Here is a 13,578-nt window from a genome sequence, read left to right as displayed (position 1 = left end):
CAGTACACAGGCTGTGCTGCCGCAGCCACCCCCAGCTCTTCCAGCCTGAGAGAAGGACACCAGCCAGGATACCAGGGCGCTTGGCAGCACCTCCCAGATGGGGTTGGGGAGGGCCCCGGTGGGCAAACATTCCCAGGATCCCTTTAGCCCCTACCCCATGCTCAGCCGAGTCCGGGGGGGCTCACTCACTCACTTGTTGCCCAGGCTGTGGCTCTTCCTGTGTCTTGGGACTGGGGGTGTGGGGAGGCTGCCAGCAACAGAAGCATCAGGACAGGTGGGCCTCCGGCTGAACCTCGCAGAACTGGAGCCGGCGGAGGGGCCTGCGAACAGAGCAGAAAGAGAGTGATGGTGGGGGCTGCAGAAGCTTGGAGGAGGAGAGGCAGGCTTGGGGTAAGGTACCCCGCCTGGCTGTCACAGGTGGGCAAGGGTCATTCAAGCCCCACAGCTTTCTGCTCATGAGACACTGGTCCCTCCCTTCCAGTACAATCAGTGTCCAGGTCTAACAACCAACAGTCAGGATGGCCAGTGTCCAGCTGTGCATGGCCTCCCCTGGCTAATGCAGAGGAGAGTGCCATGATGGATGTGGGGGATGCACATGGGGATCAACAGCCTGGCCCCATTTCCCCATGGAACAACTTATCCAAAGCCACCCAGCTGGGTGACAGAATTGAGACTTAACAGCGTGTCTTCTGAGTCCCCCCATGTCCTTCTATAGCCACTCTGCTTTCTAGCCCCTCATTCAAAACAAAGGGATGGAAAGCTTCCTGGGGAGGCAGCAGATTGAGCGAAAGCACAGCTAGGCAGGCAGGGGCTCAGACCTCAGGCCTGTCAGCTCCTGCCTGGGTGACCTTGGACGGGTTACGTAACTTATTCCCTGAGGCTCAGTTTCCTTGCAGGTGGCTGAGAGGAGTCCTGAGGTAGTGTCTGTAGAGCCCCACAGTTAGCACTCATACTTGTTTTATTACGAGAATTATCACCATGTCCTCCTCAGCCTCAATCATGGGGCCAACAGGAGGTCACCAGAGCCAGGGGCTTGGGCCACAAACGCCACTGAGCACTATATGCAGACAGCGAGGCAGAGTCCTTTGTGGCCATGTCCACAGCTATGTTTTGAGGGGGTGGGACCCCGACCACTGCTGTACTCTTTAGTTTCTGTGGCTTGGGAAGGGAGGTCTTTAAGGGAGGTGACCCCAGATGCTAGTGTAGCTTTTGTTACCTGGGCCAGACACCGGAAGTGAGGACCAGGGCTTCCACAAAGGGGCCCAGCCACTTCCTACAGAGCACGTCGAATACACAGTGAATCAAGGGGCTGCTGCCTGGCCATGCTGGGGAACTTTTCTTGAGGGCCTGTGAGGTCCAAGGTCCATCCAGGGCTCCACATCCTCCACCACAAGATAGCGTAGATCCACAAGTGACCTAGGTTCCCGTGTCCTCCGGCATGTTTGGATCATGCTTAGTGTCCAAAATAATGGCCCCCCTCCCCAGCCTGTCCACTGCGGAAAGTCCACCTCCCTTCTGGAACTTTGGGAGGTACCGAGGCCTCCCTCTTTGGCTCCTGGTTTTGATTTGATTTTAACTCGACAGACACGCTGATGACTCTTCGATCTTTACTGTAGTCCTTGTATCTGAGCCCAAGACCTATATACCCACCTGTTGGCACGATATCTCTGTCTGAACTTTTCTAAGGTACCCAAGTTCAGCTCAGCCAAGGTTGAACCTGGAACCTCCTCTTGGATTTCCAGCCTTGGCTGGAAGCACTGCTGGTCACTCAGTTCCCTGGCCTGGAATGTGGGCTTGTCTTGGCTTCTCCTAGACTATGATTTGCCTTTTCTCTTCTCACTTGCCATACACAGTCACCAAAGCCCCTAGATTTTTGCACACCCTCTCCCTGCCCATCTCTCTTGTCAGTGATTGGTATGGGTCCCCACCCTTTATCTTCTTCCTGTCTTCAGTCTGATCCTCTCAAATCCAACCCATATACAGCTTCATGAGTGTTTGAAAAATGAAAAGTTGGCCACGTCATTCCTTGCTTGAAACTGTCAATGGCATGGTATTCAAACCCTGCCGGACTCAGTCATTTAAGCTGATCTTAAAATACTGAGGGAAGAACAAAGGGACAAAACAGCCAAGACAATTCTTAAGAAGAATAGTATAGGACTTGCCCTACTAGACATCAGAACAAAACACAAAACAACAGTAATTCACACAGCTCGGTGTTGGGGCATGGATGGAGAAACAGGTCAGTCAATCAGAAGTGAGAGCCTAGACTTGCTTCACGGTGGCGGTGGTATTACAAGTGAGAGGGGAAGGGAGAGTCTTTTCAGTATATACAGCTAGAACATTTGGGTTCCATGCGGAAAGAGATGAAATTAGAGTCCTCCTATCTTATATTATACAAGTGGATTAATGCCATAAGTGTGAAAAGCAAAAAGGCAAAACTATTGGGAAAGAAATAAGAGACAATCTTTATAACCTCGAGGAGAAGAAAGAAACAAAAAGCACAAACCTTAAAAGGGAAAAAGTGAATAAATGTGATTACATTAAACATTACTGCACAAAAGTAAACAAATAAACAAAAGGCAGCAAAATCAACATTAAAAGGTAAGTCATAGTCTGGGGAGAAGGGATCTGCCACTCACACCATCAACAAAGGATTCATGTTCAGATATATAGAGAACTTCAAATACCAGCAAGAAAGAGACAAACAACACGGAGAAAATGGACAAAGGACACAAAGAGGAAATTCACAAAAGAGGAACCCCAAATGACCAATAACTATAAGGAAAGATGCTTAACCTCACTGACAATAATGGGAATGTAAATTATAGTAAAAACAAGAGACATTTTCACCTCATTAGATTGTAAAAAACTAGTTAGCCTGACAATATCAAGTGTTGGCCAGGATGTGGAGGGACAGGAATGCTAGTTCAGGGCTCAGAGGAGTGTAGAACATTTGGAAAGCAATTAGCTATGCTGGTAAAGGTGAAGATGCTACGCCTTCGTGACCAGTGACTCCAATGCGAGGTCTCTATGCTTGGGAAACTCTTGCACAGATGCACAAGGAGACATATTTACAAGGATATTCAGTGCGGAAACAACCTACGGGCCCCTTGTATGGAAATGGATAAATGAGCTGTGGTCCACTCACTCAACAAATTCTACAGAGCAGGAAAAAATGAAGAAACTGGATCTACAGGTACCAATAGGGCTAGGTCATATAAATATACGTAAGTGGAAAGAGAAAGTTGCAAAAGAACGTTTATGTCGATGGCATGATGTTATTTAGGTAAAATTTTAAAAACATACAAAACGTTGTATATACGTTTATGTATAGGTATTGAAGGGGTTCACAGGCCTCCCCAAGACGTGCCACTTTGGCACGTGGAATATTTTGAGCTAAAGGCAATCATCGAGACCCTGTGGGCTCAAGACAAACTTTACCTCTCCCTTAAAGAATTTAAATTGGGGGCCTTGCCCATAATAAGAGTTATCACCAGAAATAAATCTTTACAACCTATCTGTATGGCAGGGCAAACCTCTAATTGCCGACCATCTTCTCTTCTTATCATCCTGTGAATTGCCCTCCTCTCCTCCGAAGCCTTGGGCCCCTATCCCATTCCTTCGCTCAAGATGGCATATATACCTGGTTTTACCTTTTTGTCTCCAACCCTCTCACATAAGTGTATTCTTGTATGTCTGCAGTTAAATTTGATTTTCTCCTCTTAATCTGTCTCATGTCGATTTAACTTTTAGACCAGCCAGAGGAACCTAGAAGGGTAGAGGAAAATTTCTTCCTCTCCCACAGTATATATGTAGTAAAACACAAAAACCTGCAGAGGAATGACTCAAAACGGTACCAGGACAGCAGTACTTCGCTCAAGAAGAAAAGGAGAGGATGGGTGAGAGGGACTTTTGCTCTCTCTGTGATGTTAATTACTTGAAACATATAAAGCAAATATGGCAAAATGTTACTTCTGTTTAACAGGGATAGTGGGTACAAGGGGTATTCCCTATTATTAGACATTTCATTATTTAAAATGAGAATACTTTAAAACTACTGGACACCTACTCTGCCAGGTGCTGTGCTAGGGGCTGTGCTGGAATCTTCTGTTTGCCCTCCAGATCTGTCCTGTACCTTTCTCCGCCCTGTGCAAGGGGCCTAGGTCAGTGGGCTCCCTCCTCTCTGGCTCCTCGTTGGGTCACGCCAATGGGGAGCCCTGGCGGAGGCTGGGGGAAGGGAGGAGAGTGAGGCTGGGGCACCGCTTCCTCCAGCTGTCTCCTGTGGGGTCACTCCTGAGAGGCAGCGGTCTCCTCGAGCCTCTACTCTGAATTTGGTAACTAGTGCTCCATGCACTCCTACAGGCCTAGGGGCCGCTACAGCACCCCACTGTTTCTAGCCCTGGGGTGCTGCCCCGTCCCTTGGGGTTCCCCTGCACCCTATCCACGTCTTCGTAAACAGCCCCATTCTGAAACTCTCCTCCAATCACCCCATTTGAGTGTGCCATCTGCGTCCTGAGGCAGCCCCGCAGTGCCTTCACATATAACCCATACAACACCCCTCGGCGGAGGTCTCCATTATTAGCCTTAATTCACAAGTGGGGAAGCAGACGCTCAGGAAGTTAAGCATCGAGGACAGGGAGCTGGTTGGCAAGGGAACCAGGTTCAAGTCTAGGCCTGTGAATCCATGGGGTGAACACCTGGGACCACCTGCACCAGCACCTTCTCCAGCAATCTCCCCTCCCACGAACGGGGTCACCAACGCGGCTTGCCCCTGGTCCTGGCTAGGGGTAGACACCTTCCCCAGGATTTTTGACTTGAGCCTAGAACATGTTTGAAGACAATCTCTTTTTGGTGAATGAGAAATGAAACCTAGACACTGTCGATGGCCATGTTCCCCTTCCTGTGGAGAAGGAAGCTGGTGTGTGGTGAGACAGGCTCACAGAGTGAGGCAAAAGCAGGGCAGAAGGGAGTCCTGTTCCAGTTGTTCCTGAAGCCCAGGGCCTTTCTGTCCTTCCCTGGCCCGGCTACTCAGCCTTCCCCGGATTCAATGAGCCAATCGTTTCCCTTTTGGTTGAGGCCAGCCAGAGGCTGTCCCTGTTTGAAGCCCAAGGAACCCTAACAAGGAAGCCTCACACCACCACACCGCCTCTCAGGACAGCTGGCCCGGGGGCAGGAGAGAGAGGAGGCCGTCTGAGGTCTCAACATGACGTCTCAAGAACAGGGCTCTGACAGACCAATCCATAACGACGAAGTCAGAGAGCCACGGCCGGGACTGCACCACGGAGAGGGGTCATGGAAGGCCTCTGAGGACCGTGTGGAGGTACTGAAATTGTGAGCTTTGTGTGTGTGCATTTTCCTGGCGAGGGGCTCCATGCTGTCATCAGCTTCTTTGAAGCTGTGATTCTTAGCCACAGAATACATCAGAATCATCTGGAGAGTGTGTGAGAAATGGAGTTTCCTGGGCCCATCCCTGGAGGTTCTCATTTTCTTGGCCTCAGGAGGGTCTGGGCATTCTGACATGTACCCCGGTGAACTTCTGCTCAAAGCACTGGAACGAGAGAGGCTCTGTCCTGGAGGAAACGTCTCGTGCAGTTGCTCCAGAGGGGAAGAGGAAGAACGGAAGCCATCCTGCCTTGTTTGTGTTTTGCACATATTGCTCAATAAATGAGTCCATGCAGAGGGGTGATGAGGCCTTGTTTATCAGCGGCGTGGACGCGGGATCACAGTCTCCCTGCCTGAGTCACTCTGGCTCCCACTCTGGGTTCAGAAAGTATTTTGTAAAGGTCAACTCACATCGCTCCTCCCCCTGTGGTCTGAACTGGAACTTGACTCCTTGGTGTTGTCGTAGTAATAATAACGGTGATAGTTATGGTTGGATGGTGCGCACTGGCACTGTGCTGTGTGCACGTGCTGCAATCCGTGAGGTGGGTACTCTTAGCAGCCCCATGTTACAGGCAAGAAAGCCAGGGTTTCTATATCTAATATGTGCGGCACTTGAACCCAGGGTCCACCCTCTCCTGGTCGGGGTGGGGGGTTGGGGGGGGTGGAGGGATGTGGTGGGTGAGGGTCTCTGGCAGTTCAAAGGTCAGGCATTAGTGAAGACCTGAGAAAGAAGGGACACAGTGACACATCTGAGGTGATCTGACAACCAAGAGGCACTTCCTCCAGGAAATATGTGATGGATAAGGTCCAACTGCTACTCTTGAGGGAGGGGCGGGAAGGGGACTAATGTCTGTCGAGCACCACCTGAGTGCCAGGCTCGTACGAACACCTGAACGCCCTGTTTCATTGACTTCTATGCAGGTGGCACTTTGTTGCCACTTCAAGGCATGCTTGGAGGCACACCAGGTCATGGAGGGGTGCTGAGTTTGTGCCCACTCCGAGGCTCTTCTGGTAATTTCCTCGGCCCTCCTGCTCACTCCTGATTGAGTCCCTTTCCCACCGTCTCCGTGTGGTTCCTGCATCCTGGCTTTGATCCCCACGTTCAGGCTCTCCCGAGCCTCTGGACTCGCCTGTGGTCTCTTTTCCTCTCAGCTCTCAACTCTCCCTCCAGGAGGAAGCCCAGATACGCCCCCTTTTCTTGCTGCTTTGGATGGCCTTGGGAGGCATGCCTGGCCTCAGATGCCCCTCAACCCAGCTGAGGGAAGGGTGAGGGGGCCCAGGCAGAGAGGCTGTGATCTCCCTGGGCCCACTGTCAAAGCCGATGCTGCTCTGGGTGCCCTGGGTCTCAGCCACGCCCAGCCCCTGCATTGCTGACCAACAGCCTGGGCCTGACGCTGAAGCAGAAGAATTTCCATTCAGCTGGGACCGAGGGAGGGGGTGGCCTCTCTGCCAGTAAGTAACTCTCTGCTACTGAAAGGCCTGACGCTCCTGCCCCACCAAGCCTGGCGTGGCTGCCACGTGACAGCACCAAGGACACGTGTCTTCTGGGACCGTTCCTGAGCTGGGCGGCTGCCGTTTGTTTCTCCACGTCCTGGGGGCAGGGGCAGGGGCAGGGTCAGAGGCAGGGCTGGGGGCGGTGATAACGAGCTGGGGCTCTGGCCTTGCTTAGCAGTGTGGTCCCCACTGCCCGGCCCGATATGGCACGAACAGCTGGAAAAACTGACCATGTGGCTTGACTATCTCAGAGGATTGCTCTATTTTTCCTCAGCATAATTTTTCCATGAATAATCTTTAAAGCTCTTTAAGTGGCTGTTTCTTTAGCAGTTTTATTGGAACATATGAGAACTGACAGTCTCTGTGGGGAACGAGATATGATGTTGAAAATAATCTGGTTTTCATTACATTTCTCTTAAGAAACCAACATGCTGCCCAACAGACCACTCATTGACTAGAAGAGAAAAGAGCCCAGGGCCTTCTAACAGCGGCTTGGGAGTGGACAGGAGGAAGGATGGGGAACCGCAAAGGCAAGGCGCTCAGGATCCAGGACAGGCAGGCCTGGCTCCACTGGCATCTGCCATGCAGGCTGAGTGACCTCAGGCAAGTCACCTCACACCTTTGAGCCTGAATTCTCCATCTACAAAACATGAACAGTGGTCCGACCTGGTGGCCGCCCTGTGAGGAGGAAATGATACAGCGGCCCTCCCTCCTTCCTGCCTCAAATGTTTCCTGAGCCTGCGCCAGCCCCCGGGCCAGGTCCTGGGCAGCCCCACTGAATCAGAGAGCTGATGTCCTGCCTTCATGAAGTTTGCAGTCAAGTAGGGGAGAAAGACAAGTAACCAGATAATTACACCTGGGAGAGAACACACGCCTTAATAGAAGAAAAATAATAGTACATATGGTAATAGCAGTAGCTACACCAAAAATATGACCACCACAACAATAACGATGGTGGTAATGATAATGGCTCATGTTCATCAGCCATCTACAAGGTGCCAGAAACTGCTAAACCCTTTGTACACAGGATCTTGTGTAAGCCTCGCAGGCACCTCTGTCATCTCAGTGTTACAATGTGGAACCTGAGGTCAGAAGGGCTAAGGAGCTGGCCCGGGCGAGCTGCTGGTGGAGCCATGAGTAGTGCACCTGAGAACACGGGAAAGTCAGAGAGGGCCTGGAGGGTCTGCCATCTAGGCTGCCACAAGAGTTCCAGCAGAGGCAGCGGCGTATGCAGGAGCAGCACGTGCAAAGACCCTGAAACGACAGACAGCAGAACCTTCTCCAGAGAAACTGCAGAGAGCCAGGCTGGCTGCAGAGCTGAGGGTGGGAAAGATGTGCACGTGTGTGTGGGGGGCCCAGCTGGAGCTGAGGGGCTTGTAAGGAGCCTGGAGTTTACTGAGCAGAAGGCGTGGAGATTTTTAGGAGGGGCGGTGCTATGCTCAGATTTGCCCCCTAGAAAGCTCACTCTGGGGAAAGCATGTGGATGTGGCCAAGACCACAGGCTGGGAAGGAGAAATGTGGACGAGAGGTGTCTAGGAGGTGGACCAGCGGTGGTGTGGCAGGAGGGGACTTAGGGTAAGCCTCAGTGGGGGCCGGTGCTATTCACTGAGCGAGTAGGCTTGGGGGTGCCGATGAGAAGTCCGGTTTGGGACTGATGTCTGGAGGCCGTTGGATAGACGGGAGCATGCTCAGGACATAGACGGCGGCTGGGGACAGATGTGTAGCACTTGTCAGCACAGGGGATGTGGAGCCCCAGGAGTGGGTGACATTATCCAGGGCTGTAAGCTCAGTGAGAAGAAGGGAGGCCTGGGACAGAATGTGGGGGAACCAGTGTCTGCGGGACGAGAAAAGAGGAATGCTGAAAAGAACTGGGTAAAACCAGAGTCAACAGAACAAATAACTGAGAAAACTATCATTTTAGATGCACGAGGAAAGTGATCTTCATTTGCAATCTAAAGGAAAGTGTCCCAGAAGTGATGTACTATTCTCCTGACCCCAGCAGCCCCTGGTCTCAGCTGTCACCTCTTTCCTGTCAGAGATGGCCTTGTGCAGGCAGCACCCATCTTTGGGGCTGGAACACCCAGCAACGGTCCCCTCTCCTCTGGTCTGGGTGTCTACAGAGAGCAAACTGGAGGGGCTTAGTCTGCCACCTTAGTCAGCCAGCTGGTGCCAGAACATTGCCAGGAGACGGTGTCCTCTTCTGTCCACCCACATGGCCCACAGGAGACAAGCCTGAAATGCCCCAAAAACGACCTTCTGTTCATCCTACATGAAGAGAGAAAAATGGAAGGAAAGAATTGCTAGTCTCCTCCTATCTTCAGGGTAAACTTGGACAACAGTGAGGGCTTTCCTTGAGATGCAGGGCCCTGTGCTGTCCAGAGTCCTCACAAAGAGGGCCGTAAGCCCCCTCCTCCTGGGGCAAGGCCTCCGGCACCTGCTCTCTACCAGCCTGCATCTTGCCTTCACAGTGCCCGTCCGTTTGTAACTAAGGAATTGTGTGGGATTTCCGGTTGACTGTCCATCTCCCCACCAGACACTAGCTCTGGGAGGCAGGGGCTGTGTTCCCAGTGCAGGGCTGGGCGAGCAGTTGGAGCGCCAGCCAAGTGTGCCAAACAGCCAGGTGTGGTGCTCCTGGCTGCAGAGAAGCCGGCTCTGCCGAGGAGGACACACGGCTGGGATGGGAAGCCTTGTTCCCACGGGTTTCCAGCAGCATCTGAGCAGCGCAGCTCTGTGTCAGAAATGCCCGAATTAAGCAGTCTGGCAGCCCTGCTTCTGCTAATGGGGGTGCTTTCCAAGTCTCGTGCATCGGAAATTAATGGGAGGCAGCTGTGGCAGAGGGCGACCACTCAACTCAGAGTCACAAGATTTGTGTTCCAGTCCAGCCTCTGTGGGGCCGAGCTGCAAGCTCCCGGTCCAGTCTCCTCAGCCTGCTGAGCCTCAAGGTCCTCACTGGAGAAGGGAACGACCACTGCTGTGACCTGGGGCTCTAGAGAGCATCGGTGCATAGGGTGTACTTTCACCCGATTTGAAGGGGTTCCATGTCTCTCGGCTTCCTTCCTGTGCACACTGAGAGCCTGTTCCCAGACTGGGGACTCAGGCCCTCGCTGGGTCTGCCAGATCCGTGCAGCCCTCCAGGAGGCGGGGGCCCCTCGGCACAGACAGTCTGTTTGTGTTGAAACCCTTCTCTGGCCAGGTTTCATGGTCGAGCCTGGGAGCCGGTCCCTTTTACATTCACACACATTCTTTGCTTCCCATACATGCAGCTCTCAGGGTCCTCACTGGGAGCCAAGATCTATCTCACACATCACTCAGAATGCCCTGGTTCGCTCCTTTCTGAAAAATGGCATCTGATCACTCTTCAACTGTGGTGAGGCCCTGATGTTTTCTTCTCGGAATCAGAAGGCCCGGAGTCCCAGGCCACAGGGAGCAAGGAATGTCAGGGAAGCCACTGGTGCCACGGGAGGAGCTCGGCCACAGTAGGGCAGCAGGTTTGAGTCTTGGCTCCTCTGCTAGACCTTGACGTAATGGGCTACTAAGAAGGGAGACTTCCAGAACAAAGCAGATGTGAACTTCCAGAGCGAATGAGCGAAAACTGGCTTCTCAGCCCTTGGGCTCCTCACCTAGGGGCCTCTCACCCATTCTGAGAATATAAAAGGGCAGAGAGAGAAGCATGTGGAGAGAGGGGAGTCCCCAGCCCTCGCCCATGGGGTGCTCTCTTCTACTCAACTACAGTGAGGGGGTCTCCGCAGACCACTTGAGAAGCTTGGAATATGTCTCCAGTGGCTGGGAGACCCAGGAGACTCCTAGAGCACTACTCAGGCCTGGAGCCAACATGGCCAAGGGTTATGGCCTTAGGGTTAGCTGAACTTGTGGATCCACTGGGACAAGAATGAGTGTGGCCTCCCATGGACCGAGGTGGCCCCCTGTGAGGAGAGCTGGCATGGAGTTGAGGGCTTGAGGGGACCCAAGCAGCAAGAAGCTTGCAGGGGTCACAGACTCTGCGGGGCCATGGAAGGGGCTGCACTGGCTCCCAGAATGGATCTGCATCTGCCCAGGTCAAGGGACCTGTGGGATCTCTGAAAACCTCATGAAAGCACCTGTGAGAGGAAGTGCCAGCATTATCAACTGCCCACGTGCTGCCACCACGTCTTGGCACCCATGCCCCAAGACGGCAGTACCCACCACTAAGACTGTGTCCCTCCCTCCAGTCCTCTGAGGTCAGCAAGGCAAGGGAAGCGGGGACGTGTTTAGGGAGGGAGGAGGGCCAGGCGCGCCTGCTCTCCCACACAAGCAGTCAGGCCTGAAGCACCCCAGCTGGGCGAGGGAGGGAGATTCAATGCCAAGTCAGGCTTAGAGGGCTGATTCTCACACGGACCAGCCTTCTAGGGACCAAGTTGGGACAGTGTCTGACTCAAAGTATCTGTAGGAAAGTCACAGATGTGCCAAGGTTGTCATCTGGGGCAAGGTGCGTACTGCCCTGCACAGACGCAAGAGACGATGGGGACAGAGCCCAGAGCACTCTGGGGTCCTCATGTGCACCGTGCTTCTTCCACGTGTTGGATACAGGAATGACCAGTCCAGACCCCTGGGCTTAGCAATGCATGAGATGAGGCGGGGTGAGCGCCCCAGCACCTTCACCTATAGAATGGGGATGACATTGGCCCCCACCTCACGGGGGTGGGGTGAGGGTCACCAAGAGAACACATGGGAAGAGCTGCCATTACCGTCATTATGACCATTATATCATCACCATCACCTTTGACCCCCTGTTCCCCTACTGCGAACCAGCTGGTGCGGTGGTTTGACGCGTGTCCGCAAACTCTGACGCTGCTCCTGCTCTTGGGACATGCTCTCTGGGGACGCTGCCATGTAAGAGTCTGAGGACCCTGAGGCTGCCACACAGTGAGGATGTCTCAGCCACACGGGAGGCCACATGCCTGTACGTGTTCCTCCCAGCTGCAGTGACAGCCAACAGCCAGCACCAAGCATGTCCAGAGGATTCCAGCCCCTAGCCATCGAGCCCCCCTGAGCCTTTGAGTCTTTCCAGCTGAGGCCCCAGATTTTGTGTAGCAGAGACAAGCCACCTTGGCTGTGCCCTGTCTGAATTCCTGACCCATAGAATCTGTGTGTGTAATAAAATGGTCATTTTATGCCACTAGCTTCTAGGGTGGCTGGTTATGCAGCCATAACACCTGGCACAGCTGCTGAGAGGCAAGCTGGAGCTGAGGTGAGGCCCCCTGGCTCCCCGTCCAGTGCTCTGTTGGCTGCATCACGCTGTCCCTCCATTCAGACAGCGTCAGAGCCCACCTGTGAGGGCCTGGAGCTAACATCCCTGAGTGGTGAGGGTGGGCCAGGCACTGTGCTCAGGGCTGTTCCGGCACAGCCTCAGCCCCATGAAGTGAGCCTATGTGAAGCATTTATTCCTATTCCCGCTTCACCAACAAAAGATGAGGCTCTGGGCCTGGCCCCATAGCCGAGTGGTTAAAGTTTCACGTGCTCCGCTTCAGTGGCCCAGGTTTGCAGGTTCAGATCCCAAGTGTAACCTACTCCAGTCACTAGCCATGCTGTGGAGGCATCCCACATACAAAGTAGAGGAAGACTGGCACAGCTGTTAGCTCAGGGCTGGTCTTCCTCAGCAAAAAACAAATAAACAAACAAAAATGGAGGCTCAGAGAGAGCAAGCTAATTGCCCAAGCTCCCACAGCTAAGAAGGGCTAGAGCCAGGCTTTGAGCTCAGGTCTGCCTGCCTCCAAAACAGGGCTTTTGCCCACTAGGCAATAAAACAAGGAAGACAAGAAGCCATGTCAGAGCGCAGTCCAGAAGGTACGAGTACAGAAACCCGAGGCCCAGGCTGAGATTTTCCATGGACTTGCTTGGCTGCGAAGAAATCTTCAGAGAAAACCTGTCCGTTGGTTAAGCCACGCGGAGGTGGGGCTAGCAAAATCTGGAAATGTCTTCACCAGTTCCAAGGCACATATAAACATTACTTGCCCTCTCTGGGGGTCAACGTTCTTTATGATTTTTGCTCTCCAGGAAAATATTAGTTCATTTATACAAACTAAACATTACATACGGGGGGAAAATTAAAAACGTGGCATTCCTGGCCTTTTTTCTCCACAGACCAGAAACTGAGAAGGTTTCTCCATTTCCTTTCTCACAGTCTGTCTACTTGTTGGTGCGGAATTGCCGGCTCAGCCACTCCCCGGGGTGGAGAGTGGGGGCAGCTTTCTGTGGGGTGCGGGGCCACTGCAGAGACAAAGGGCACAGCCTCAGCTCGGGACCACTTTGACACTGACCAAGGCCACAGAGGGATAAAGACCGGGGCTACTCCCAGTGCTAGGGTTGGCATCCCCAGCGCCCATGGCAGGCAAGCTGGGTAGAGAAGTGGGCGTAGCCACAAAGAAAGGTCAGGGAGCTCACACGGGCCTCCTTTGGGCTCCTGGATGGCCACATCTTGCCCCTGGTGGCTTTCCCTGCCTGTCTCTGCCACTAAGGTGTAAGCTCCAGGAGGCCAGGTCTTCACCTTGTTCTACTGGGCACTTGGCTCACAGCAGATGCTTGGCATGTAAATCCTGAGTGAATGAAGGCATCTTGGGGCCTTTCCTTGACAGGTGTGAGGGTGCCTGACTGCTGGAAAGAGAGCCCAGAGCCGCAGCTTACACCCCCTCATGAGGAGTGGAGGGAAGCTGCGTTCCTCCCATT

At 53.1% G+C, this 13,578-nt stretch overlaps 1 protein-coding gene across 50 annotated transcripts in view; it reads right to left on the bottom strand.

The window, feature by feature from the left end:
• The window catches only part of RALGPS1 (Ral GEF with PH domain and SH3 binding motif 1), a 309,544-nt gene that overhangs the window by 29,371 nt on the left and 266,595 nt on the right, over positions 1 to 13,578 (bottom strand). For all 50 annotated transcript variants that reach the window (XR_011432401.1, XR_011432403.1, XR_011432402.1 and 47 more), the window contains one exon: positions 194 to 320. Coding sequence is in view for 47 of the 50 variants with exons in the window: in XM_070250754.1 (XP_070106855.1) it covers positions 194 to 320 (127 nt within the window). In the remaining 3 variants the exon portion in view is untranslated. The remainder of the gene's footprint in view (positions 1 to 193; positions 321 to 13,578) is intronic.

The sequence above is a fragment of the Equus caballus genome, chromosome 25 (genome assembly GCF_041296265.1).
Source record: "Equus caballus isolate H_3958 breed thoroughbred chromosome 25, TB-T2T, whole genome shotgun sequence".
NCBI classification, from domain to species: domain Eukaryota; kingdom Metazoa; phylum Chordata; class Mammalia; order Perissodactyla; family Equidae; genus Equus; species Equus caballus.
Note: the sequence above shows the minus strand (reverse complement) of the source record. Positions and strands in the feature narration are given on the sequence as shown.